The sequence below is a fragment of the Nestor notabilis genome, unplaced genomic scaffold, assembly GCF_000696875.1.
Source record: "Nestor notabilis isolate BGI_N333 unplaced genomic scaffold, ASM69687v1 scaffold23801, whole genome shotgun sequence".
Classification (NCBI taxonomy): domain Eukaryota; kingdom Metazoa; phylum Chordata; class Aves; order Psittaciformes; family Psittacidae; genus Nestor; species Nestor notabilis.
Window position 1 is genome coordinate 1 of NW_009913731.1, and position 23,973 is coordinate 23,973.

A 23,973-nucleotide genomic window follows, 5' to 3' on the forward strand; every position below is an offset into this window, starting at 1 on the left:
ATTAATTTTTGTCTAAAGATACGCATCAGATCTTGATTTTAAAATTGCCAGTTGCGAAGAAGCAGCACAATCATTTGAAGGTTGCTTTAGTGGCTAATTACTCTCTTTGTGAAGAAAACACCATGTACATACATATTAATACATATATATGTATTTTTAAGATGATGTTTTAGATAGAAATGTGCCTCTGTGCAGCTTCCAGCTTGTGCACCCTGCAGTTACATAAAGGTCATGATGAAATCATAGAATCGCTGAACGGTTTGAGTTGGAAGGACCTTAAAGCTAATCTAGTTCCAAACCCCTGACATGGGCCGGAACACCTTCCACTAGAGCAGGTTGCTCAAAGCCCAGTCCAACCTGGCTTTGAACACTGCCAGGGATGGGGCAGCCACAGCTTCTCTGGGCAACCCGTGACAGTGTCTCACCAGCCTCATTGTGAAAAATTCTTCCTAATATCTAATCTAACGAACCTCTTCTTTTATCAGCAAGACAAAGTGAGCTCCCTAGATTTTCACCTCTCAAAGCAAATTTTCCAGTCCTTTTCCCATTTCCACAGGTCCTTCTGGTGTTGATTCCAGCTTCTCAAAATCATGCTAGAGTCAGTGGTGTCCGAACTGGGAAGTTTTCAAATCTTCGCCATAGGGATGTCAAATACAGAGGACATGTAACCGACATGTAACCTCCTCCTGCCAGCTTTGTCAACTCAACTGCTGCATTTGCTCTTCTGGCCATGGCACCAGCTGGGCACACCTGGCACTTTCTGCCAGCCAGACCCATCTTCAAGTCCTGTTCTTAGAGCTCTTCTCCCTGAGGCAAAGTGACTCTGGCCCGTGTCCTTGTGTTTAGCGATATGACTTCATATGTGACTAACTGAAACGCAGACCACTTTGCTGTACGTCATTTTCTCAAATAAAAAAATGTAGATCAGAGTGTACCTGTGAGCCCTCGTATTCAGTATTTCTTGTGGTCCAACACTTGGTTCATCTATAAAAAGTTTCAGTGACACCTTTTTTTGCAGGGGGAAGCGGCAGGTTTCCTCGTCAAGATGTAGCAGTTAAATCATGTCGGGACAGAAACCACTACCTGGAGGACCCTACAAAACATATAGCCTCTTAAAGATAATTCCTCATTTAATTACGTTGGTTAGGTGGTTTTTAATTCATCTAATATGTGCCATATTGGAATTATATCTTTCCCATTTCCTCCTCAAAATACTAGGCAATGGTGCCAAGTCATGTGCCTTACAGAAGCCTATTACCTTAACACTATTTCATTTGTCATCCAAACTTGTAATCTCATAAAAAGATATCAAATTAGTTTAAGAATATCCATTTCACTTAAACCCACCTTGCTTAGCATTTAATTTTATTAGGCCCTTTTAATTCTTTATTACTTCAGCCTTGTACAATCAATCCCATCACTGCTTTTTTCCAAGGATCAAAGTCAGACTAACACTCTCTCACTTTGACCATATTATTTCCCTTTATATAATATTGGAACAGTTTCGGCTTTCTATGGACTGCTGAGATTTCTCTCATGTCCTAAACTGTCTGAAAATTCATTATTAACAGTTTAAAAAGCTCCTCAGCTTCTCAGATATAAAGTTCCCAGTTCATAACATTTGGTAATTGTGGTTTAACATGCTGTTTAAGGACTGCTGGGCTGAAAAGTCACCAGCAGTGGGTAATGTCCTGCTACCACCTGGCCTTTTTGTCTGCCCACAGCAGAGAGATCTATTTTGAGATTATATCTTTTTACTAATACTGCCGATGAATCTCCCATTCCATTTGATTTTGTATTCTTATCATTGCCATTTCAAGCCATTGATACTCCCTCTGCACGTTTGCTTTCCTCATAATTTTTAACACAATGTTCTTCCTTGATGATTTTCATATACATCTTTATTCTTCATTCATTTTGCTTTTATTATTTACCCTGAAAAATGGGTTTGTGGGTTGGGTTTTTTTTTTTGGCTTGGGTGGTTGGTTGGTGTTTTTTAGCCAGTTTGGGTATTCCTGGATTCTGGGACTGTTCTCTGGTAAACTTTCTTAAATGGTTTGCAAATACCGTCTATGTTTTCCTGTTTAGGTGTTTTTTCTCCCCATTGATTTGTTAGTTTTTGGCTTTCTGAAATTCCCATTTTTGAAAGACAAAGAGCTTATCTGACTTATTTTATCTCCTTATTTTACATTCACACAGTGGATGTGATCAAACTCATGGCTACGGATACAGCAAGCTGCTTCGATGTCCTCATTCTGTGAACCAGTTCTTGTTCATCAAGATGAGACGTGGTGTAGATGTTGCTGCTGGAAGTAGCCTTTCTGTCAGAAAATTGTCATCTGGGGTTTGTAGAAATTCTGGCAGGCTGAAATCTCCACTTTATACCGTTCAGAATGAACTGCATCATGATACCAAGTGTGGAGTATGTAGCAACCGTTATTGATCTGTGTTTAAGTAGTGGTCATCCTCTATAGGGAAGGCTCTATAAAGCTCAATTCAGTTTAATGGTGTCAAGTGTATATTGTCTGGAGGGACACCAAAAGCTTCTTAGGTCCAGTGGATGAAGAAATATTCCAGTTGACTGACCTAATCTTTGCCAGCAATACCTTTCTATACTGTGAGCCAGTTTTATTTCCCTTTTGCCAAGTTGATCTTTTCTAAAGAGATTATAAACAACTTAATCAGCATTCCTGTCATGTGTCATCCTATTAGGTTTCATTAATATCAGCTAGTTCTAATGCATGTTTCTAAACAAGCAATTTCTATTCCTTGCATTTATTACCTGGTCTTTTAATCTTGATGAATTTCTGCACAGCACAGTCTTTGTCTCTGTTATGTGTTATCAACACACAGATTTTGTACAGTCTGAGGGTTTGGTGGTTGCTTCTTTTCACACATTTCTATTAATTGAAACACATCCTTGCAGCTCCAGACAGCCAGGTCTTCCGCAGAAGGGAAGCTCTTCCAAACTGTGCAGTTTATATGGTGTTGTAAAAACCCATATTCTTTAACTTATACCTCCTAGTTAGGTAGCATTTTCACTGCCAGGTCATTGCATCTTCTGATTTCCTTCATTTAGTTCCAGGAGGGTACCTTGGAGATCCCTCTCCTTCAGCTCCTTTTGGAGTGTAATGTTTATTAAGCTGCATCATGAATCAGTGCAGCAGTGTCTTCTGATTTCATGATGTGTCATCCTTTGTGCTGACACTCTTTGTGTCAGTTCGTCACTCTGGTGCCAGCCTTGCCCTTGGAGAATATTTTGTCCTCTTCTTACCCATGCAACAGGAGTTGATCTGCCTCCCCGCAGATCCACTGCCTCTCCAACTTTTCTGCTTCTTCCAGGCACCCAGTGAGGGGGTGCTCTCTGAATTTCACTGTCCCAGTACACAAAGTTTCTTATACTTGGCTTGTGGAAATAGTAAAGGCTGTGCACCATATTTACTTATCAAAGACAACCATCAACTGGATAGCTCCTAAAGCAAAATTCTTCACCAAAGAATGAATCTTTTTGCTTGCTATAGCTCAGGTTCCTGCGTTTGAGCTCTCATATCCCAGCTAAACCTGAACCAAACTGCCACGGTTTGCAAAATACTAAATAGCCTAGCATGCTGAGCATCTGACACAAGGATAAAACTTTGGTGACACAGGGGCACACACCTGAGGAGTCATTCCACTTTGAAGATGGAATGACTTGAAAAGCTGAAATGTCCCTTGGAAAACAGTCACAAAAATAAAGTGCAAGTGGATCATAAATTCAGGCATAATGAGCACAGTCTTCAATTAGAACATGATCAGAGTTTTTCTCTTCTGGAAAGGAGGCTACTCTCACGTGGACCTGCAAATAGAAGGTTCAGCACAATGGGTGTCTCTCTTGACTGCTCCAGCTCAGCTAGAAAAGGGCACAGCGCAGAGATAAACTTGACCACTCTTGAAAACATCATGAAAAATTGCATAAGTTTCAGGGTGCAGTCAGATGAGTATGCTTATTTTTCTAGGGTCAGTGCTCATACTTCTGCTGATTCGAATGGGACCACTTCTCAGCACAGGTTTCTTCAGAGTAGTTTTTCTTCCTGTTCTCTGACAACCGAAAAAAATAAAGTTGTTACATTGAAGACATCAGAGCAAAAGAAGGAAATACAGCAGGATCCGGGGTTTTAGTGTGGCTCCCCACACACATGACATTTTGGAGTGGCTGAGGCAGCCAGGCAGTGCAGGTGGCTTCCCTTGGGAATGCAGGCATAAACTTTCCTTTCTACAAGCATTTTACGCTATGAGAGTGGTCAAACCCCCTTACACAGATGTCCAGAGGGGTGATGAGCTCCCCATCTTTGGAGGTACTCAAAACTCAGCCAGAGGGAGCCCCGAGTGCTTGGAGAAGGAGGTTGGGCTGGGTACCACCAGAGATTTTCCAACCTGAGCGACTTGGAAACCAGACTTGGGACATTTACTCTTCAGGGAGTAAACTGGTTTCCAGGTTCAATGGACTGTGGGCTTCTGAGAGTCTTGCACAAATTCAGCTCAGCTTTGCCCTCCCACTGGTATCAGCACTGTCTTGAGTGAACAACTTTGCCATCTTCTGTAGCATGCACTCAGGAAAGGAAAAGCCGCTGTGAAGCCACTGAGGGGTCAAGAGAAGTAACTGCCTTTTACATCTCTAGTGGACTTTTAAAGACTAAAACCATTTTTTTCCTTTATTAAAAAATAAAACCCCCATATGCCTCCTTCTTGTTTCAACTCTACGTGTGGGCTGTGAGCTTCTGATGATTTTAGACCAACACCACAATCACTAAACACAACCGCTGTTGATAATGCCAGTGCGGAGACTACTGAGACAACACTTCTTTAAAGGACACTCTTCTTTTTCACTCAGAAACAGAAATGAAGCCAATAGGGAGCACAAAATGCCACCATCACTTCTGAAAGCCCCATTGAAGTAATTTGCTTTCATACATTTTGTTGCTTTCCATCTCTCAGCATTGAGTTCTTTTTGTTGTTTCTTATAGATAACACCAGCTTCAAAGTTTGGAGGAACCGTTCCTCTTCTGCCGCTGTTGTCCTTTTTTCTTTTATTCCTTTAGCAAATGTTTATTTCTTTGCAAGTTAAAAGGAGCTGCTTTAACAAAGTGCACCCAGGATCCAGGAGCGCTAGGTGTCTCACACTGCAGTGTCCTGAGCTCATGGAAGGGTGGAAGGACCCTTTCCTGACCAGAAAATACAGCTGCACCCTTTGCCCCTTTGGTCTACCCAATCTTGTGGCCTTGGCAGAGAAAGTCCTACTCTACAGATTAAAATCTGTGCATATACCTTTATTTTAAAGGCTGAAATGGGCTCAGTAGCAGGTGGATTAATAGCAATTAAGAAATCCTCTACTTTTAACTTAGAAGAAAGCACAGTATTTCCAGGTTAACTGCAACATTAGTAAGTGCTGGCTGGTTACAGCTGTCACGCAACCAGCTCAGCCAGTGTCAACTCCAGTGCAACACACTGATCCAGAGCTAAAGGCAGCTGATGAAGTGTCTTCATCATAGTTTGCTGAATGCCTTGTCTATATTTTCATGATTTATTACTTCCCTGACTTTCTTAGGTATTGGGAGGAACAACGAATCAATCCAAGCGTTTTCAGAGCAGGGACTGCTAATTGCATGAGCTCTGTTTACTGCTTGAGAGCTCGAATTTTGACAAGTGTCTTGACCGCATGTTAATACGTATGATTAATTATTGTTACAGGCATCTGCAGAAACAAACCAGACAGGTAACACTTCAGAGCTATGATTTCTTTCTGAACAAGCAATAAACATAATGATGTGCACTCTGTGTTATAAGCATAACAGACAGGGAAACAAGGTGCTTTTGAAGGTGTGCAGGTAAACCATCCCACCCCAGCAACAGGTACCCAGAGGGCACAGGCTGAAACACTGGGTCAGCAAGTTGGAAAGCAGTTACTTTCCTTGACTCCTTGGTGCTCCTTGGTGCTCTTGGAGCTCACAGCAGCTCTTCCATTCCTGTGCACATGGCTACAGAGGACTGCAAACGAGGTGCTGCATCACCTGGCAGGTGAATGAGGGGTGGAAGTCCTGGTCAGAGCACTGCAGGCAGGCCAAGAGGTCACTGAGGTGCCAAATATTTGCGCCATTTCACAAACAGATGGGACAAACTCCAATGCTGGGATGCTGAGGGACCCTGCTGGGCACTTCTCTCTGGAGGTTTGCACTGTCATGCTTCAGCTTGGCCACCCTAGTAAAGAGCTGCCTTTGCTCTGGCTGGTGTTGGCATTTGCTCCCACCAGATTAGGGCTCTTCCCACCCCACAGAAGGGATCTACCCCATATGAGGGTACCCACTCACCCAGAGAGGCTCAGGGTGATGCTGAGAGATATCCCCAGGCTCATCCCAAGCAGAAGGACCTACACCACTTTTGGCTTGTTGCAGGTCCTTGGAGCTGGTGCTGCTGGGGAGGGTGGTGGATTAGTCTGCGGGCTCAAAAGCAAGAGCAAGGTTAAGGCTTGCATATCATCCCTGGGGAGACTACAGAGGCACTTAGAATGGGGTTGTCCATGATGAGAAGCTGTTTGGGGAGCCCCACCATGAGTGGCATGAAGTGCTGAGGATTGACAGGACTGGATGTGGGAAGCAGAGGAATCGGTGACAAAGGAAAGGTAATCTGCAGCCAACACACGTCTGCGTGAAGCAGCTCTCCGTTCATTTTAAGATATCAGGTAACAGATGCAATCAGAATGGCTGTGCCATGCAGTCTTATAAAACAGTAGAAGAAATATAAATACGGGTTTAATTGCCCACTCCACTTAAATTGCTCTATCCTGCCTTACTTCATTATTTCTAGAAAATTTGTCCTAAGCCATTATGGTGGGAAGCAAAGTTTGCAGGAGGCTATGAAATTTCCCACCGCAGCAGCAGCAGCCTGCCAGGGCAGCACATTACACCATGCAGATGAGACTATTTCTGTCTGCACAAAGCCCTCCATCAGCACTCTGGAGGCGAGGCACAGCACTGTGTAGCCGGGAACCCGAACATCACTTCTCCATGTCCCTTGTGTCTTGGTGGAGGGGCAGTACCACCGGTCTGAAATGGGAACCTGAAACACGATGGGGAAGGCTCTCTCTGAAATCCACAGCACACAACAGCAGGGCTGTCTGGCTCTGCACCACACAGATGTGCAGACAGAATCACCTACCCCATGCCACTGGCTTTGGCCCCAGGCACCTGAAGGCAGGGTGCCTGCTGGGGTGCATGCTGTGGCATTCCCAGTTGTCCCCTGATGAACAGGTGGGCACTTGTCAGGGGGAGGCACCCCAGGACCTTCTGTGATCCCTTCCCACTGCTACAGTGGCCTCTGTGGAAAGGTCTGTACCACCAATCCCAGTATCCTCTCATATTCCCAATCTGCACTCAGGGAGCAGGGCCAGCCCTGGTCCCTGCAGCTGGACTCTAGGTGTAGCAGGGAAGGGGCAGTTGGGGCTTGGCTGGCAGGACAGTGCTTCAGTGTCACGTCTGACTCTCCCCAGCCTTTGCTGGGTATTGGGTAGGTCAGCTGGTGGACAGAGCGTTTTCCTTATCCTGATTTTGAAGTTTAACGCTACTGTAAGCCATTGCAGCGTGTTTACAGCAACCAGTGTTTTCCCATCCGGCTCTCCCCAAGCTGCTCATCCCACCTAGAAGGCAGAAAGTATTACAAGAAAAATGTGTGACACTAACTGCAATGGCAAACCTGTCTGGGTCGCTGTTTCCTGTGACTGGCCCCTCTCCCCAAAGGTCCCTGCAAGCCTCCAGCAGCACCTCACTGTACAGCTGTGCTCCTCTGGCAAAACCGAGGGAAGCATCCACTGTACCAGCTATGCTCCAAGCAAGTGAACAGTCTCCTCTCCAGCGGTGTGAAGGGATTTATCCACTGGCTGGGCCCAGATTGCGCTGAATCAGAGCAAATGGCATGAGTGCCAGGGCATGTTGTGTGCTGGCCTGGTGGCAGGTAGTGAGGTTAATTGCTCTGCTCAGTTTTAGCCCATTGTGCTCTAAAGGAGGAATATACTTCACCAGGCAGGGGAGTGGGGAACAAAGCCAACCAGTCTGTGGAAAAGAAAAGCCTGCTCCTTTAATCTATTCGAAAGCTTTTGGTACATCAAAGTCCTGGCAAGAAGAGATATCTCTGATCTAATTGGTGTGGGTGCTTGCAAAGGTTTTGATAAAGACCTTTATGAAAGAGCTATTTGTGGGAGGCAAAGAGGGGTCGTGGGCTGGGCACTAGCCGAGAAAAGAAAACCCAAAATGCAGGATGAGGACTGGGCAAACGTCACTCAGCTCAGTACCCCACCCAGCAGCACCCCCAGCCCCAGGGCTGCTCACCACACACGGCAGATGAGGTGCCCTGACAATAAAGCCTGACCACGGGTGACAAGGATTGCCAAGGGCACCACCAAAGCCAAGGGAACAGGCCAGAGCAGGGGAAAAGCGAAAAGGACACAGCCCTGGAAGGGCTCCCTGGGAGGAAGGGGGTGATGGTTGTGAAAACCAGGTAAGTCCAGAGGAGCTGTCACCTCTTGAAGAGAAAACCCAGCTAGGGCCATGGGCAGCTCACCACAGTCCTCCATTAGGGGTTGAAAATATATGCTATTAACCCCCAAAATCCTAAACAAATGAAAAACGGAATTGGATAAAGACCAGAAGAGAAAGTAGCAGTGAACGGTGTCCAAATGCTTGGATAAGAAGGAAGAGGAGGTCCTCTTCTGGCATCATTGCCTCTCACCAGTTCCCAAAGGACACATCAGAGAGAGGAGGGGAACGTTTCTGAGATGGGAAAGTTAAGAGAGTTAGAAATAGACTCTAGCTAGAACTGAAATTATTTTAATTTCTAAACAAAGTGAGGAAAATGCAACATAATGGCAGTATACAAAATAATGAATGGCGCAAAGAAGGTACATGTAAGTACTCCTATTTACACTTTTCACATAAAAAGAGAACAAAGGGACAGTCAATAAACCCAAACAGCAGCACATGTACAAGGATAAACAAAATACTGTTGTTCTAATGCAGTGTGCATAATCACCCGGGGAGCTCGCTGTTCCACAATATCGTTAAAATCCCAGATGCAGAGAGACTTGCAGAAAAGGGACAGGAACGTACCTGAAAGAAAAGAACATTTGGAGTTATATTCACTATATGTAGTTATATCAGCAGTGAGCAATAATACAAGGTTTTAAGAGAGAAATTGTACAAACAGGAATAAATGGGAGTGGGGCAAAGATCCCCATGGGCAGATTATTCCAAAAATTGCCTTCTAAGTAACGTTGTGTTTCTCCTTTCTCTGAAGCATTTACATCGGCTATTATGGCTTTAAACTGACAGAGAGTAGATTTAGACTAGATATTAGGAAGAAATTCTTTCCTTTAACAGTGTTGAGACACTGGCACAGGTTGCCCAGAGAAGCTGTGGCTGCCCCATCCCTGGCAGTGTTCAAGGCCAGGCTGGACAGGGCTTTGAGCAACCTGCTCTAGTGGAAGGTGTCCCTGCCAATGGCAAGGGGTTGAGACTGGACGAGCTTAAAGGTCCCTTCCAACCCAAACCATTCTATGATTCTAATAGCAGCAATCAGTGATAAAGAAGACAAACTACTTCTTATCCCCCCATGCTCTCTTCTTCAGCAAGGCCAGAGCACCTTCACGCTCACTCTGTCTCCATGATCACTGAAGATGTGGCTTTTCCCCTTCCCTCCCTGCAGCCACCTGGTCAGGGGAGCACCCATCAGGGCCAGCCCAGCGTGCTGCTGCCACCAGCCTCACTCCCTGCAGCAACCTCCTTGAAGACCGCTGTAGTTTCGGAGACTCTGGCTGTAGGGGCCACCAAGTAGCATCGTGTGGAAGCCTAAATCCAGTTCCCTAGGCTGGGGTGCAGCAGCAGTGGGTTGGCGCTGCCTGGGAAAGGCAGCTGCTCAGGTGGGTGCCAAGTCCCAGCTTGCTCATTCCTTGCAGCCAAGGAACATCTCACATCCTCAGCCATATGTGACTGAGGGAGGTGAAAATAATCTCTTTTTTTTCATTGACATGCAGTGGTATCTCCCTCATTCATTGTCAAAATGAACTGAAATTAAAGTCGGTAACAATTCTGCATGGTGTTGGAAATGGGGAAAGTGGGAGGTATTCCTGCCCATGGCAGGGGGGTTGGAACTAGGTGATCTCAAGACCCTTTCCAACCCAAACCGTTCTATGATTCTATGCACTTATTAGTGATACACACTTTCGGGAGCAATGCTGCCTGGATAAATATCAGTGAAGGTCAGCAACAGGGAGGTGGTGTGGGGGAACGATTGGAGAGACCATCCCTGAATTTAAATAGAGCTGACAATCGAAAACTGTGTGTGTGTAAACCTTCTTTTTCATGGCCTCCCTAATCTGAAGTACATCAGATTTGAGGCAAGAAGCCCAGGCTTTGACTGTGCCCACAAAGTTAAGTCACCTCACTTTTACCTCCCTCTCTGTGAGCTTCATGTACTTGCACTCAACTCAGAGCACAAACCTTCCCCTGACTGCTGCTCATTCCCAAAGCATGGCACCCCAGTTCCTTACTGCTTCACAGCTCCGTTGCAGCACTCCCACCAAAATACGTTAGCTACAGGTAGCTGTGGTTTTCCCCTCTCTCTGCAACCCCGACTTCCAGTTTGCTGCCTTCTGCAGGGGATGTGGCCAGAAGCTGCAAGGTGGAGAAGGGCACCTTCTGCCTATCACCCCCAGCCCCTCTGCCAGCTGACCCTCAACCCTTCCCTTTCATATCCTGCAGCCTGGCTCCTACTCCTGGAGCAGATAGGCAGCCTTTTCCACAGAATGCATGAGGTGGACATAAAGAGGCCTTCTTTTTTGTCGGTTTGAGTTTTTTTAAGACTTTATTTGTCTAACATGCTTGACCAAAAAGTACAACAACAATCAAGTTATGTCAAATGATTAAATAATCTTTAAGCTTTCATACCTCAAGTACTTTAAATGATATTTTGAAGGAACAGCTGCTTTTGTATCCTTTCCACATAAAAATACACAGTATTTTGAAGATAACTTAGGAAAAATTATTTTTAAGAGAATAGTTTATGGTCGACATAGAAATTTTGTCGAGGCTAATAAAAGGACCTCTTCCCCCCACTTTAACATTTTTTAGTCTCTTAAGTGCCGCGAGCGAATGTAAACATTTCAGACTTTTAACATACAGCCAATTTCCTGCCACATTTGTTGCAAATCGCTTGACTTCTGACTAGCTAAGACACTTTTATTCTAACTACATGCTATTGCTCATCTTCCCAGTGATTGCAGGAGTTCATGTTCAACTATGAATTTCAGGGCTTGCTGATTTAGGAGCTGATCCTGCAATTTCTATACCAATAGTTTTGACAAAAGCACTCATCTGAATTCATGGCAGGCTGCTCATGCACTTGTGAACTATTCACCCAAAAGACAGTTGCAGGTGTCACTGGCTGTTCTGGGTTTTGTTTCAGGAAAAAGCACTTCAGTTTATACCCCAGGTCACCCAACAGCTTACAGGAAATGACAGACCTGTGACTTCTCATGTTTTCTGGTGGTTTCTGGTGGGTCCGCAGCATGAGTTAGTTATGGGGCTTGAATGCAGCAGCAGCACTTGGAAGAGCTGCTGTCCATGGGAAGCCAGAGAAATACAGTGTTTCTGCCTTGCTTCGAGTTGAGGCTGACATAGCCTGGTTTTGTGACACAGGCATTTTAAATTGTGTATGCATATGAAGTACATGCAGCTGCTACGTGAAGCTCACATTCATAGATCAGGCGAGAAGTAACATACGCAATTATCCAATGCATGTGTGCGTATGTGGGCTATGCACAGACCTGCAAACAAGCCTGTATGGGTAGTGTGATGGTCTGCCCAATGTGTGTGCACAAGATTAATGTCTAGATGCCATCAGCCCCAAATTCAGGATGCAGCAGTTAAATTAAAATGGCTCCTCTTTGAGCAGAGAGAGTTCTTAACGAACTGACCATTGTCAGTTCAAGACAGAAACCCATTTCTTGCAGGGCACATTTGAAGCACATTTTTTTCTAGTGAGTTTGTAATCAATTCTCAAGTTTCTGCCTAGGACAGGATTGAAATCCCAGCAGCTTCAACACCTCTGTTAACCTGCAGGAAAGCTGCATGGGCAGTACCATGGTACTTGGCTACCCCAGTGAGCTCCTGACACACCTCCTGCTTTACCTGGCGTCACATGTGACATGACAGATGGATTTCAACTCAGTTGACAATTTTGTCTTGGGCCTCTTTCAGCAGTGTCCATGAGCGGACAAACAGCCATGACAGGTTCTGTGAGGCTCTGTCCTCAGAACGGTGTGTACTCATTAATCATTGCACTTATGCTACTACATAGCTACCCAAAAGTGAATGCCCAATCTCCATTTTGGGATGACCCCTTCCCCTCGACATCTGTAATGTTCTCCAAGGACAAAATGATTATATTTAATCACGTCTGATGGGGGCGAAATGCAAACCAGTAACCTCATCATTCGCTGCATGTCCCATTAACAGGTTTTAAACAAATAGTCCCAGTGGGTTTTATTTAAAATACCACTACTGAACACTGGACGGGGTTTTTGTGGGTTTTCCTTTTGCTTTTTACATACCATCGCGTATCACCTGACCATAAGAAAACACAGTTATATTTTTTCTTTGTGTTTTGTTTTTTTTTTTTTTTTTTTTTTAAGGGAAATGTCATCCTTTTCCTTTTTTTCACAAGCGAGGCCAGGTTACAAATTCCTGAGTTTATACTGCACTTAACACAGTCTCCCTTCTTGAATGTTGAGCTGTTTACAGCATGCTGGCAATATGCACCATTTCCCTTACCATCTGTAATGCCAGATGTAGTAAAACTTCATTTCAGTACAGTGAATTAAGGGCCTCTATTGCATCGGTTTTGAATAGATGCAACAACTCAGACCTGGAGGACTTGAAGTAATAGCTTTCCTCCTGTGACTGGTCAGTCGTGCAGCATCTTTTACATTTGCCTTGTTAATTAAGGGAAAACATCTTTACCACCATTTTTCTTTTACCAAGAGCTCACTGGGAAACAACTGAAATGAGGAAATCCTAGTCTAAACACTTACGTTTAAACTGCAAACTTTCTTAAAGAAACACTCCTTTGAAAGACACTGTTCTTTTAATAAGTCCAATATAATGTACGGTATATACAAAAGTCCCTACTTGAGAGAGATATATATATGTATATGTATATTATATATGTGGAATGCATTCACTTTTCTGTGTTCACAAATATTTTAATGGTGAAATGTTAAGAGTCTTTAATCTGTTTCTGGCACCAAAATGTCTTTGTTCCTCATCCACTTTTGTCACTCAAAATTTATCTGTTAAGAGCTAGCAGGGAAAAAAGAACGTTTTTGCTTTTTTTTGTTGAATGGATCCCTACTGGGATTCTCAGCCAGCAATATAAATTTGCTAATGTGTTTGGTACAACTTTAAATCCTCATTATAATCATGTGTTCCTTGGAGTAGGTAAGTCAATAACTATAGGTGGATTAAGTGGCTGGTAATTCACAGTGCACACAGATGCGTTCACATAGGTAGTAGTTCCATCAGCCATGACACCATAGCCTGCAAAGAAAGACAAACCCTGGTTACTCTCATTACTCATTACAATCTTCTTCCTTTTTTAATTATTCACCTTTATCACACAGCAGTATGTGCCACATTTATTACTCAGAAGGAATTTAAAAATTTTCTTCATGCAAAACACAAAGGTCTCCTGAATTAATACCATCTTTGTCCTACAGCAGAACTTTTCGCCATCTTTTAAATTGTGTAAGAAAGGCAAAATGGACCCTCACTGCCTAGTGGCTATATTCTCTGGTAGCCAACTTGCCAAATCTTCCTGGAAAGACAGGTTATTTTTCTCTGCAAAGCTTTTTTTCTTAAAACGTTCTCATTTTTTGGAAAGGATAAGAAGATACAGCTTAGGCAATTGCGGCACTGAAAAAAACACGTATTTGTTATCATTTAGCTTTGCAGTCATCAGTGCAGCAAACTTTGGGCAATTTTCGTCTTTCCACCTTTTTTCCTATCCTATGTTGTGTATCTTTTAAGCAATGAATAAGGAAAAAGCATTGCTTGACTAAGGGGAGTATGTGTACATGTGCACCTGGGTGGGATTTATCTAGTAGGAACCTGTTGTTGCTATGTGTTTGAACTTGTTGACCAAGTTCCAACAAATCTGATGGAAAGACACTAAAATGCCTGCCAGTCAAAAAAACCCCAAAACATGGCTATGACAAGGTGAATTTAAGCCCTAAGACACCATAGAATTTCCATGGGAGGAAACACCATCCTCTATGTCTCACCAGTGGCAAAAAAGCTTCAACTACATCTCATGTCTGACTAGATACCCAAGCCAAACAATTCCAGAGCTAAATCTGCAAAAAATCAAACTTCCAGCTCTAATGCCTGCAAGAAATACAGTGAAACGTTTTTTCAGAAAGTGAAGCAGCAGCCCTTTAAGTGCCCTGGTGTTATGAAAAAGTAGACACACTCTCCATTGCCAAAAATCTTTTCATGAATGACTAGGAAAAACCAGAAGCTTGATTCACCAAAACTAAAAGCTTAATGTTGGAAACTTGCATTGAAACATTATCATCAACATGAAGAAATGCACTCAAAATCAGAGATATATGATTTTGGGGAAATCACATGCTAGAAAGCATTTGTACTAAGATTCAATCCCAATGCTATTGGAATTAATAGTGAGATGCATTCATTGCTATATACATTGAGTTACAGCTATTCAAATCCTAGGTGCCTAGGATTCTACAGTTTTTCTGAGTGCAATTTTGTGTCTTATGGAAGCATTGATAGATGCATAATTTACAAACAAAGAAACAGTAGCCAAATTCCTCTCTTTTTTATTCCTTGAAACACCCTGAATAATGCAGGGCCTCCTGGACTCCCCATGGAAAAACCACACTATAATTAGGGACTAGGGAGGGAAGAAAACTCTGTCAGGTTCCTGTCACAGACATTTCTTTAAATCATTTTCTGTTGCCACAGAACAATTGTTCTGTGTAAAACACAAACTGCACAGAAGACAGTCAGCATTGCTGCTGGGACTTTCTGTCTCCTCGGCTACATGTTTGGAGAGAACAGAATCTCCTTGTTAATATGCTCTTTTTGCTGGAAGATTCCTAATGCTAGAGTTTTCATTCCCACCCTACTGCCAGCAGAGTTTCCTTGTCCATTACCTCAGCCAAGTACTGCCTGTAATGGGCAAAGCAGGATTTTAGCCAGAGTCCCTGCCATGCTACTAGTCAGCTCCATGGGTCAGTCAGCAGTAAGCCCATGCGTAGAGGTATTTTTTGGCAGAGACAGCAGTGCAGAGGGGGAATAAAGAAGAAACATCTCTTCTAAGCATCTCTTCCTCCTGGATATTCAGTAAATGACTGCTGCAGATGTAGCTATGCTCAGTCAGGGGAAGAACTCATCTGTTCAAATCATGCATTCTCGCCACAAAGAACAGCTTCGTTTGCACAGGCCGTCTGCAATGGGAATTCTCCTCTGCAGAGATTTAGCATCCCACTGCAAAACAGGCTATGCAGTTCCCCATTTGTTTTCTCTAAATTATGATAGTTAACAAGACGAGTACCTTGTTTCTGTGTTCTGATATCTACTGTGCCAACTGTATTAATTCACAGGATTTATTATTCTGTGGAGTTGCCATTCTCTTCCCTTGGGAGCCAAACTTGGGTTCGGTCTTAGCAGATGTGATTTTGTTTACCTGCCTGAAGCTTCATGGCTTGCTAACTGTTTGCTTATATCCCCTGCAACTCACTCGGATTACGATTTCTGAAAAGACAATGAGTTTGAACTGTATTCACCAACTCTTTTGTACGGAATCTCAAAGACTGCTCTAACAGTGGAAGGTTAGGGAAAAATACTGCCTATGTGTTGTGTGTTTACTCTGTGATTTAACAGCACATTGGACACTAGCTAGGCATTAACAGGTCACCACAAATGAGACACATGAGAAGAACAGACTTAATCCCTGAGCTGTAAAATAATAACTTGAATGTCTTCTCCATCAATTTCACACCAGCACACCTCTCAGCAATGTCACTTTTAACTTAGCATGGTGAAAGCTCCTAGCAGCAAGTCAGAGTGAGATTACTTGGGAAGAGTAATGATTCTTCACAAACCCAGAAATATCTGCATTCCAGCTATTCCAGTGTTTCCATTTCTTCGCTTCTACACTGGTGAGACCCACAGAGATCCTACGTCAAAGGCTGAAGCAGTCCCAGAAGCAGAAAACTGGCAGTTGTGGAGCACCTTTCTCTGCCAGTAAATTAATGTTGCCAAGGGCTAAGCAGTTGGTAATATGCTTACATGCCAATGGGTACACTTCTGCACAGCCCAGTGGTTTCTTTTGGTGGGGCCGCTGCTTGAAACCTTTCTGTCATGATATGTGAACTGCACAGACTTCTCTACAGCAGACAGCATCTACCTTTCCCTTTGCCTGGAAACAAACTCCCATGGTCACTGACTTCAGTGGAGTGTATTTGTCACCAGTTACTGACTTACGTGAAAGGAACTCATTTCCAGTTAAAAATGAAATAGTCAAGGGAACCATTTTGTTTTGTCTGGGTACTAAACGTTTCCCTTGCCAAAGCAAATAACTACACGAATAAGTATCTCAAACTTCTGCCTAAGTCAGTGGTAACATTCTCCTGATTTCAATTTCATATACACGCTGATGGGGAAAGACAACCTTTCTTATGCAATCTTGAAGTATTCTTACCCTTTTACACAGAAAACTGAGACAGAGAGCTTACATGAATTTTCTGGCTTAAGTCACAGAGATTCAGCAGAGGAAAATACAATCCATCAATCCTAATATTTAGTCACTTGCCACAACTACTGGACTCATGTTCTTATTTTAAAATTCACAGTAATACTTTCTGTGGAGGAGGCATCACCCTGTTTTATAGATGTAGAAAGAGAAGCTGTAGTACAACTATTGAAATGAGGGCATCAGCCGATTTCATCTCTATATATGCAGCTAAATAAGTATCTGAATTCTGGAAGTGCTTCAGTTCAGGCATTCAAGTTTGAAAATGCGGTTAAACCAGACAACGTCTGTGTTTGTGGCTTCCACATATATATAGAAAGAAATGTGTTCTGACCTTCATGGATATGTCCAAAAACATGAAGCCTTGGCTGTATTCGTCTCTGGACTGTGTTCAGCAGCTCAACACATCCTACCCGTTGCATTTTCTTAGGAACCCAGTCTAGAAAACCTTGGAAAAAGAAAAGAAAGCTTTAAAAGAAGACAGGGTATCTGCAAAGCTGTACTGCGATACAGCATTTCTGAGATTTCATGTCTTGGGGCTTTTCATAAGCAAGACACCGAAGAACGGACATGGAAATAATAGTGTTTGTCTTGGAAAGCGCAAGAAGGAAGGAAAAATACTTGAGGAAAACCATAAAAGTTCATCTGAAGAAAAAGGACTATGATAACACTTGCCAGTTGTCTTTAAGGTAAAATAAATCACTGCAATTAAAGCATTTTTAATGTGAAAACTCAGTGCTTTATGAAGTTTTCTTTCCTTCAGAGAGTGAGGTGCAAAGAGCAGTATGACCAAAGTGAGTCTCTTAAGAATCTAAATCAACATTTAGCTATTTAAATCTAGCCCTGGGATGTAGTTTTTGAAATTGAACACTTTAACTGATATAATGGAATCTGTGTTGTTAATAACAAAACTCTACTGTTATCACATTCAGTCTTACAGTACTGGAATTCACGTGAGGAACCCACAGCATACCTAAACCCAACATTACCAAGTAAAATGGGTCTAAGCACCTCATGACACACCAAGGCCCACTAGACTAAATCTATGGACCTCAGATAGGAAAAGAAACTCAGCCCATTTGCAGTAGATGTTTTTAAGAGTTTAAGTTAGTTGCACCACACTTGTATAAAAATTCATTTTTTAATGAATACAGACAAAAATGTACACCAACTTGCTTTTATGTCTAGAAACATACTGTAGGGGGATGCTTACTGCCAACTGAAGTCTCACGTTTCCTTCAAAGTAGTAGTATAAGAAGGATGTTCTTTTATTAGAGGGTTTGCAATAACTATTCTTTTTATCTTTCTATTGTTCTGCCATTTTCATCAGGCTCAAATTTGGAAACGTAAAAGATATAATCACTGTTTTTCTTTAGTTGTTCTTTCCCTGTGTGCCTGTCATAGCTTTGTAACTCTTAGACTGCTGCAACAGAAGGAATATATTGTGCCTTTGAGAAAACAGTAGTCAGCCAGAGAGGTATAGAGTATGGACCTAGTTTTCTATGTTTACTTTTGACGTCCACTCAAGCATGGCTAAATAGCAGCTAACCAATTGACTTAAAAGACCAGAACTGTGGTAATCAAGCTCTTGGGAAAACTCACAGATTTGCTAGAGCTTCAGGGTAGGCTGACACATTGAGATGATCATCTTTAGATGCCAGTGCTTGAAAACTGGGCTCAGTATAGTGAGGGGTTTTATGAAAATTGAAAAATATTGCCCTTTTATCATAGTTACTCAGAAAGCAAAGTCCAATTTTCAAAAATTTGTTGGGAATGAGGCATCCTGAATGTCAAAAAAAGGAAGTTCTGACAATGGCCACAGACTCCTAATTAATTCAGACACAAAGATGTACAAAGAAAAAGCCCTGCTGAATTAGAGAGAGAGCAGAGGAATGCTCAGTTCTGGTAACTGATTTTATCAGTCACTCTTAGTTTCCAATGCAGGTCAAAATTCACTGCAGGAAATAGTAAGTACTTAGGATGCCAAAGTGAGGCCAGCAACTCCCCTGGAGTCCAGTCATGCTTTCTTTTCAGAGCAAGCATGTTATAACCATAGGTTTTGTTACTTCAGTGATTTGAAAGAGTTAATTGTCAAAATGTCTGTGGTGAACATAAAGCCAAAAGTATTTCCACTTCAAAAACTTCACAAACAAAAATCCATAAAATTAACTTCTCCATTAAATTAAGCATTATTTATGTTGAACATGTTTTTGTTTACATGCATTATCACCCTTCTGAAGCTTTCCCATATGTTTGCAGCTTATTATGTACACCTGACTACACAAACTAAGAATAATTGATTACACCTAGCTAACAATTAGAGTTCATCTTAGGGTTTTTTTAATGTTTGGTTACTTGAAACAGGTTTCTGCAGCTGTCAGGAAAGTAAAAATCTTTGTCACTGACAATCAAGCAGACAGTTACAAATGAAGACTTAAAGGTGAAATTAAATTAAAAATAAACAAAAAAATAAAAGTGAACTTTGTGAAGATAAATAAAAGAATCGGTAAATGCAGATCTTTAGGAATCAGGGAAAAGACTTAAAAAGTCATACCACACATAAAAGTAACAAAAATATGCTGATATAGAAACAAGCATTAGCACTGATCCCATAATCACGAATACAATATTTCCTAAGCTATGAAATATATGCCTTATCGTAGTTAATAACACACAGGTCACTAATAAAATGGTCAATAATAGCTGTTTTAACCTTTGTTTTCTCATCCTGTGTGGACCTCCTGTGTATCCCTGCCCTGGTTTCATCCCAAAGCACTACTCTAAAACAGAAAAGAAAAATTACTCAGACTTTTGTTACATGCCTAACTGACTTAGAAACACTAAGTCCATTAACTCATAATGGTGCTTCTGCACCTAACTCATGCAGGCAATTTAAAATCTATCTAACAATGTAGTATTAATTAGTTTAGAAGGATGTGTGCTCTTTTGAAGTGAGGGAATGAGAAAGCAGAACAGAAAATAGATGGTGGACAGAATTTAGACAGGCATGCTGGGAAAAAAAAAAAGAAAGAGGAATTTGCAAGAGCACTGATTGCTATTTATGATCATTAGGAACAGCTCTAGTGATGCTGTCCAAGATCAGAACAACCGTAATCAGCTTTTTGGTTAAAATAATTGGCCGGGATGGTCAAGGAGGATCCTGTCTCCCAAAATGTTTGTGGACAGAGCTACACCATAAGGAAGTATTGTAGGTTAGGCAGACTACTAATTTCTTTTGAAACATCATATATTTGTTGCCATGGGTGTCAGGAAGACCAACAGCTGATGCCCTCAGGCAGAGGGTTCTGTGCCTGAGCCATCTATTAATGCATCAAAAAGACAAAGAAACGTGAACTTTTAAAAAACAAAACCCTGGGAGGATGGTTGATGCTTAAGAATTAAAAAACAAAAAGAGAACGAATACTGAGACATGGAGATGGGGGAATTCATGTTACCCGATTACAGTCAGTGGAGATGGACAGCTTTTCATCAGAATTACTACAATTATTAAATTCATTATTACATTTATTATTAAAGCATATCTGCTGAGTGTCAGCTCTGCAGTGCTCTCTAGAGGTTCTCCTGCCTCTGCTGATCCCAGAGGCTGCCTGGAGAGGCCTGGTGGCTAAATTAGCAAGGTGGCTAAAGCCGAGTGGTGCAAACCCCACTCTCCACTTTCCAACACCGGATTTCATGTGCTAGATACAGGGATATTGCTTGGATCAACTGAAGGTTGGATTTCTTTACAGCTGATCAGCTGGTTTTAAAAATGGCTTTAAAATGCTGAAAAAGCTTCTGAAAAAGTGTTAAATATGACTTATAAATAAAAGTATAGCAAAGACCCAGAGTCATGCCTTGGATCCTAACAGGGATTATCCCCAGTAATAACTGTTTGGAGCTGATATCTCAAGGTCTAAATAATTAATTTCTGTCATCCACTTTTACAATAGAGGTCCATATTAAAATCAGTCTATGGTATGACATGAGACTCCACTTGGGTGAAGTATCAAAACATACGCCTTCACTGTGAGAAACCATGCTCACAAAGAAGCTCTTTTCCCCAGGATTAGTAAGCAGTGGAATGCAAACATGTCTTTCTAAAGAAAACAACAAAACACAAACCCTTTAGATACTTTCTCCTCCAAGCTCTGAAAGAGAAGAAGAAAGGGTGGAAGACAAGAGGGTTTTACCTTCCGGAAATTGGGGAATCTAAAGGTTTAAAGAAAGCAGCTGCCTTCGTTTCACACAAAGCACTCCTCAACAGTAAGACTCAGCAGACCACTTAAGTACATGCTTCACCTTCATGTCCACTGATTAGTGAGAGTTAAACATGTAGCTGCATTAAATGTAGCTTGCTATATGTTAAAACATTGAAAACCATGTTAAAAGCTTTACTAAATCTGGACAGATTTCTGGGATTACATTATTTCTATAACACACATAATTCGCTTTTTTCTAGGAATGCAAGAAATCTCTCCTGACTTTTCTATCACCTATATAAATATTTGTAAAATACAAATACAAAACTCTTTCCTGTTGGTCTGTTAGTGTTGCCAGACTGTATTACAGATAGGCAATTCACCCACACTGTCCAAAGAACAGCCAAACAATGGCAGCATTTGGGTTTGTTAGGCAGAAGATGCACCATGATGAGGAAAAATACAGACTCTGGATACTTGTTGGTGAGGGAATGCTACTGTAAGTAAGGGAGAAAGGCGGTCCTAACAATGTAAGATCCCAATCCTGCATTTCTCTTCAAGCAGACTCCATACCAGTGGTGGAGTGGACAGATGCATAGGAAAACCAGACCTTGCTTATTTATAAAGCTCATTAGGGCTTTATATGGTAAGGCTTTATTTTTTAAGCCATTATTTAATTCCCTACCACTGAGCATAGGTAATCATGAAACATAAACCTGAGCTGGAGTCCTGTCGCTGCTGAAATCAGTATGCATGTTACTTTTGACTTTCGTAAGTCAGGATTGCACTCTTTGTCTAAGGAGAGGCATCAGTTACTTATAATCATCTGAAATACACAGCTAAGAGCACTAGCATTTTCTTACCGAGAGGTGGTCCATGTGTTATAAGAATATCTATTCCATCTGGAATAAGGTTCCATTTCTCTAATAGTGCTTGGCCTCGTGGAAGATTAAAGCCCCAGCCATAAAACCAAGGTTGCCTGCCAAGAGAGGAGGAGAATGTCTTCAGTGCTACTTCCATGTACTGGTTATCTAATTAAAATGTGGAGATTGACTTTCTACTAGCATGGAATTTGGAGACACAAATAGCATTCATTTTCTTTTTTGTGTTCACAGTAAAACCCTCTTTCCATACAACCAGTGTTATTTAGCTTGTGTGGAAAATCAGTGCAGTTTTTACCACTTTTAGTAGGCAGCATAAATAAAATATTCACAGTATTCCTTTACCTAGTGGAAAAGTAACTCTCACAAGAGCTGGATAATAAGACCTCCATGTGTGGATCAGCATGCTGGACTCCCATAACATCTAGAAGAACACCTGTCTCAGATACATAGGTGTGGATCTATGTTTCACATTGGCTGCTGTCTTGTTTGGCCCTTAGCCTACGACCAGCTGGGCAAGGACAGACCCTGGCACAATGACAGATCCCACTCCAAAGTCAGATGCGTCATCTATGCTGCTTTGTTTCCCTAATTTGAAGCATCCCATCAGAACAAGAATACCGCTTCTTTTCTTATACATAATTTTCTTCTGTCCTTGATGTGTTGATTTGCTTTTAAGTAAGACTTTCCATATTCAGGATTTATCAGATAGGCATTTACATTTTTTAAAACGTATTTATGGAGTAGCTCATCATGGAACAGTGGGACTGTAACACTGCCAGTCGGAATACAATTTATCCGTGTCTTGCTATCCCATTGATTAAAAAACTGTATTTCACAGCAATTATATCACAGTGGTAAATTACGTCTTGCTGACTACGCTCTGATTCTAGGTCATAAAATTGAGGGATTAGTTTTAGGTTGGAATTTTTTAATAATTTTTTGACTGACATCTTCTGGCCATATCCATATTTGGAGAACAACAAATAGGCTGCCATTCTTCCACAGGCAAACAGAGCCTCAACAATTCTAGACAGGTAACTGAAAGGTTTTTTGTGTCCACAGCTAAGAGCTCATCTTGTAGCTCTTCATCACATGCCCTGGATAACCAGGGTCTGGATAAACAGGTGTCTCAGGGAAGAAAAATAAAAGGTGAAACTTTGTACATCTGCCACTGGGACCAGAAATATATCCCAGCCTCCCAAAGCTGTGATAAGGGGGGTGAAGGTGTGTGAAGAAAAGATGCTAACAGCAGTAGCAATGAAGCAGAAACCTTGCTCTGAGTCGGGTTGCTCAGACCAAGGCATCTGGCTAAGAAAGACATATCCCTGTATCAAGGATATGAAATCAGAGTTTTCTGGTTACCTGTTCAACTCCTAGCAGCCTGTCCTCATAGGAATAACAGCACCTGGCTCACAGGTACATGACTTCTCACCTTCGTCGTGGTAACTCACAGTCTAGCTAAGGAGGCTCAGAGAGGACCGTACCACTCTCTACAAGTACCTGAAAGGAGGTTGTAGTGAGCTGGGTGTTGGTCTCTTCTCCCAAGTAACAAGCGATAGGACAAGAGGTAAAGGCCTCACACTGCACCAGGAGAGGTTTAGATTGGGTATTAGGAAAAATGTCTTGACTGAAAGGGTGATGAGGCATTGGAACAGGCTGCCCAGGGAAGTGCTGGAGTTGCCATCCCTGGAGATATTTAGAAGATGTGTAGATGTGGCACTTCGGGATATGGTTTACTGAGGGACTTGGCTGTGCTGGGTTAATGGTTGGACTTGATGATCTGAAAGGTATTTTCCAACCTAAATCACAGAATCATAGAATGGTTTGGGTTGGAAAGGACCTTAAGATCATCTAGTTCCAACCCCTCTGCCATGAGCAGGGACACCTAGTTACCAGCTGACTCTGCAGTAGGTGACCAGTAACCTTATCATGTAACGCTGTTACACAGAATCAAACTCTAGTCTGTGGAGCTTGACCAGCCTGTCTTTATGTTCAGCTCTCCATCGACAGAACGCGAGCATTTTTACCTCACA

The 23,973-nt window shown here is 42.2% G+C and overlaps 1 protein-coding gene across 1 annotated transcript in view; it reads right to left on the reverse strand.

The window, feature by feature from the left end:
• Window positions 1-12,626: 12,626 nt before the first annotated feature.
• The window catches only part of MPPED1 (metallophosphoesterase domain containing 1), a 48,360-nt gene continuing 37,013 nt past the window's right edge, over window positions 12,627-23,973 (reverse strand). The window contains exons 4-6 of the mRNA XM_010023338.1: window positions 21,920-22,035; window positions 17,192-17,305; window positions 12,627-13,619 (exon numbers count right to left, since the gene is read on the reverse strand). Coding sequence (XP_010021640.1) covers window positions 13,501-13,619; window positions 17,192-17,305; window positions 21,920-22,035 — 349 coding nt within the window. The 3' untranslated portion in view covers window positions 12,627-13,500. The remainder of the gene's footprint in view (window positions 13,620-17,191; window positions 17,306-21,919; window positions 22,036-23,973) is intronic.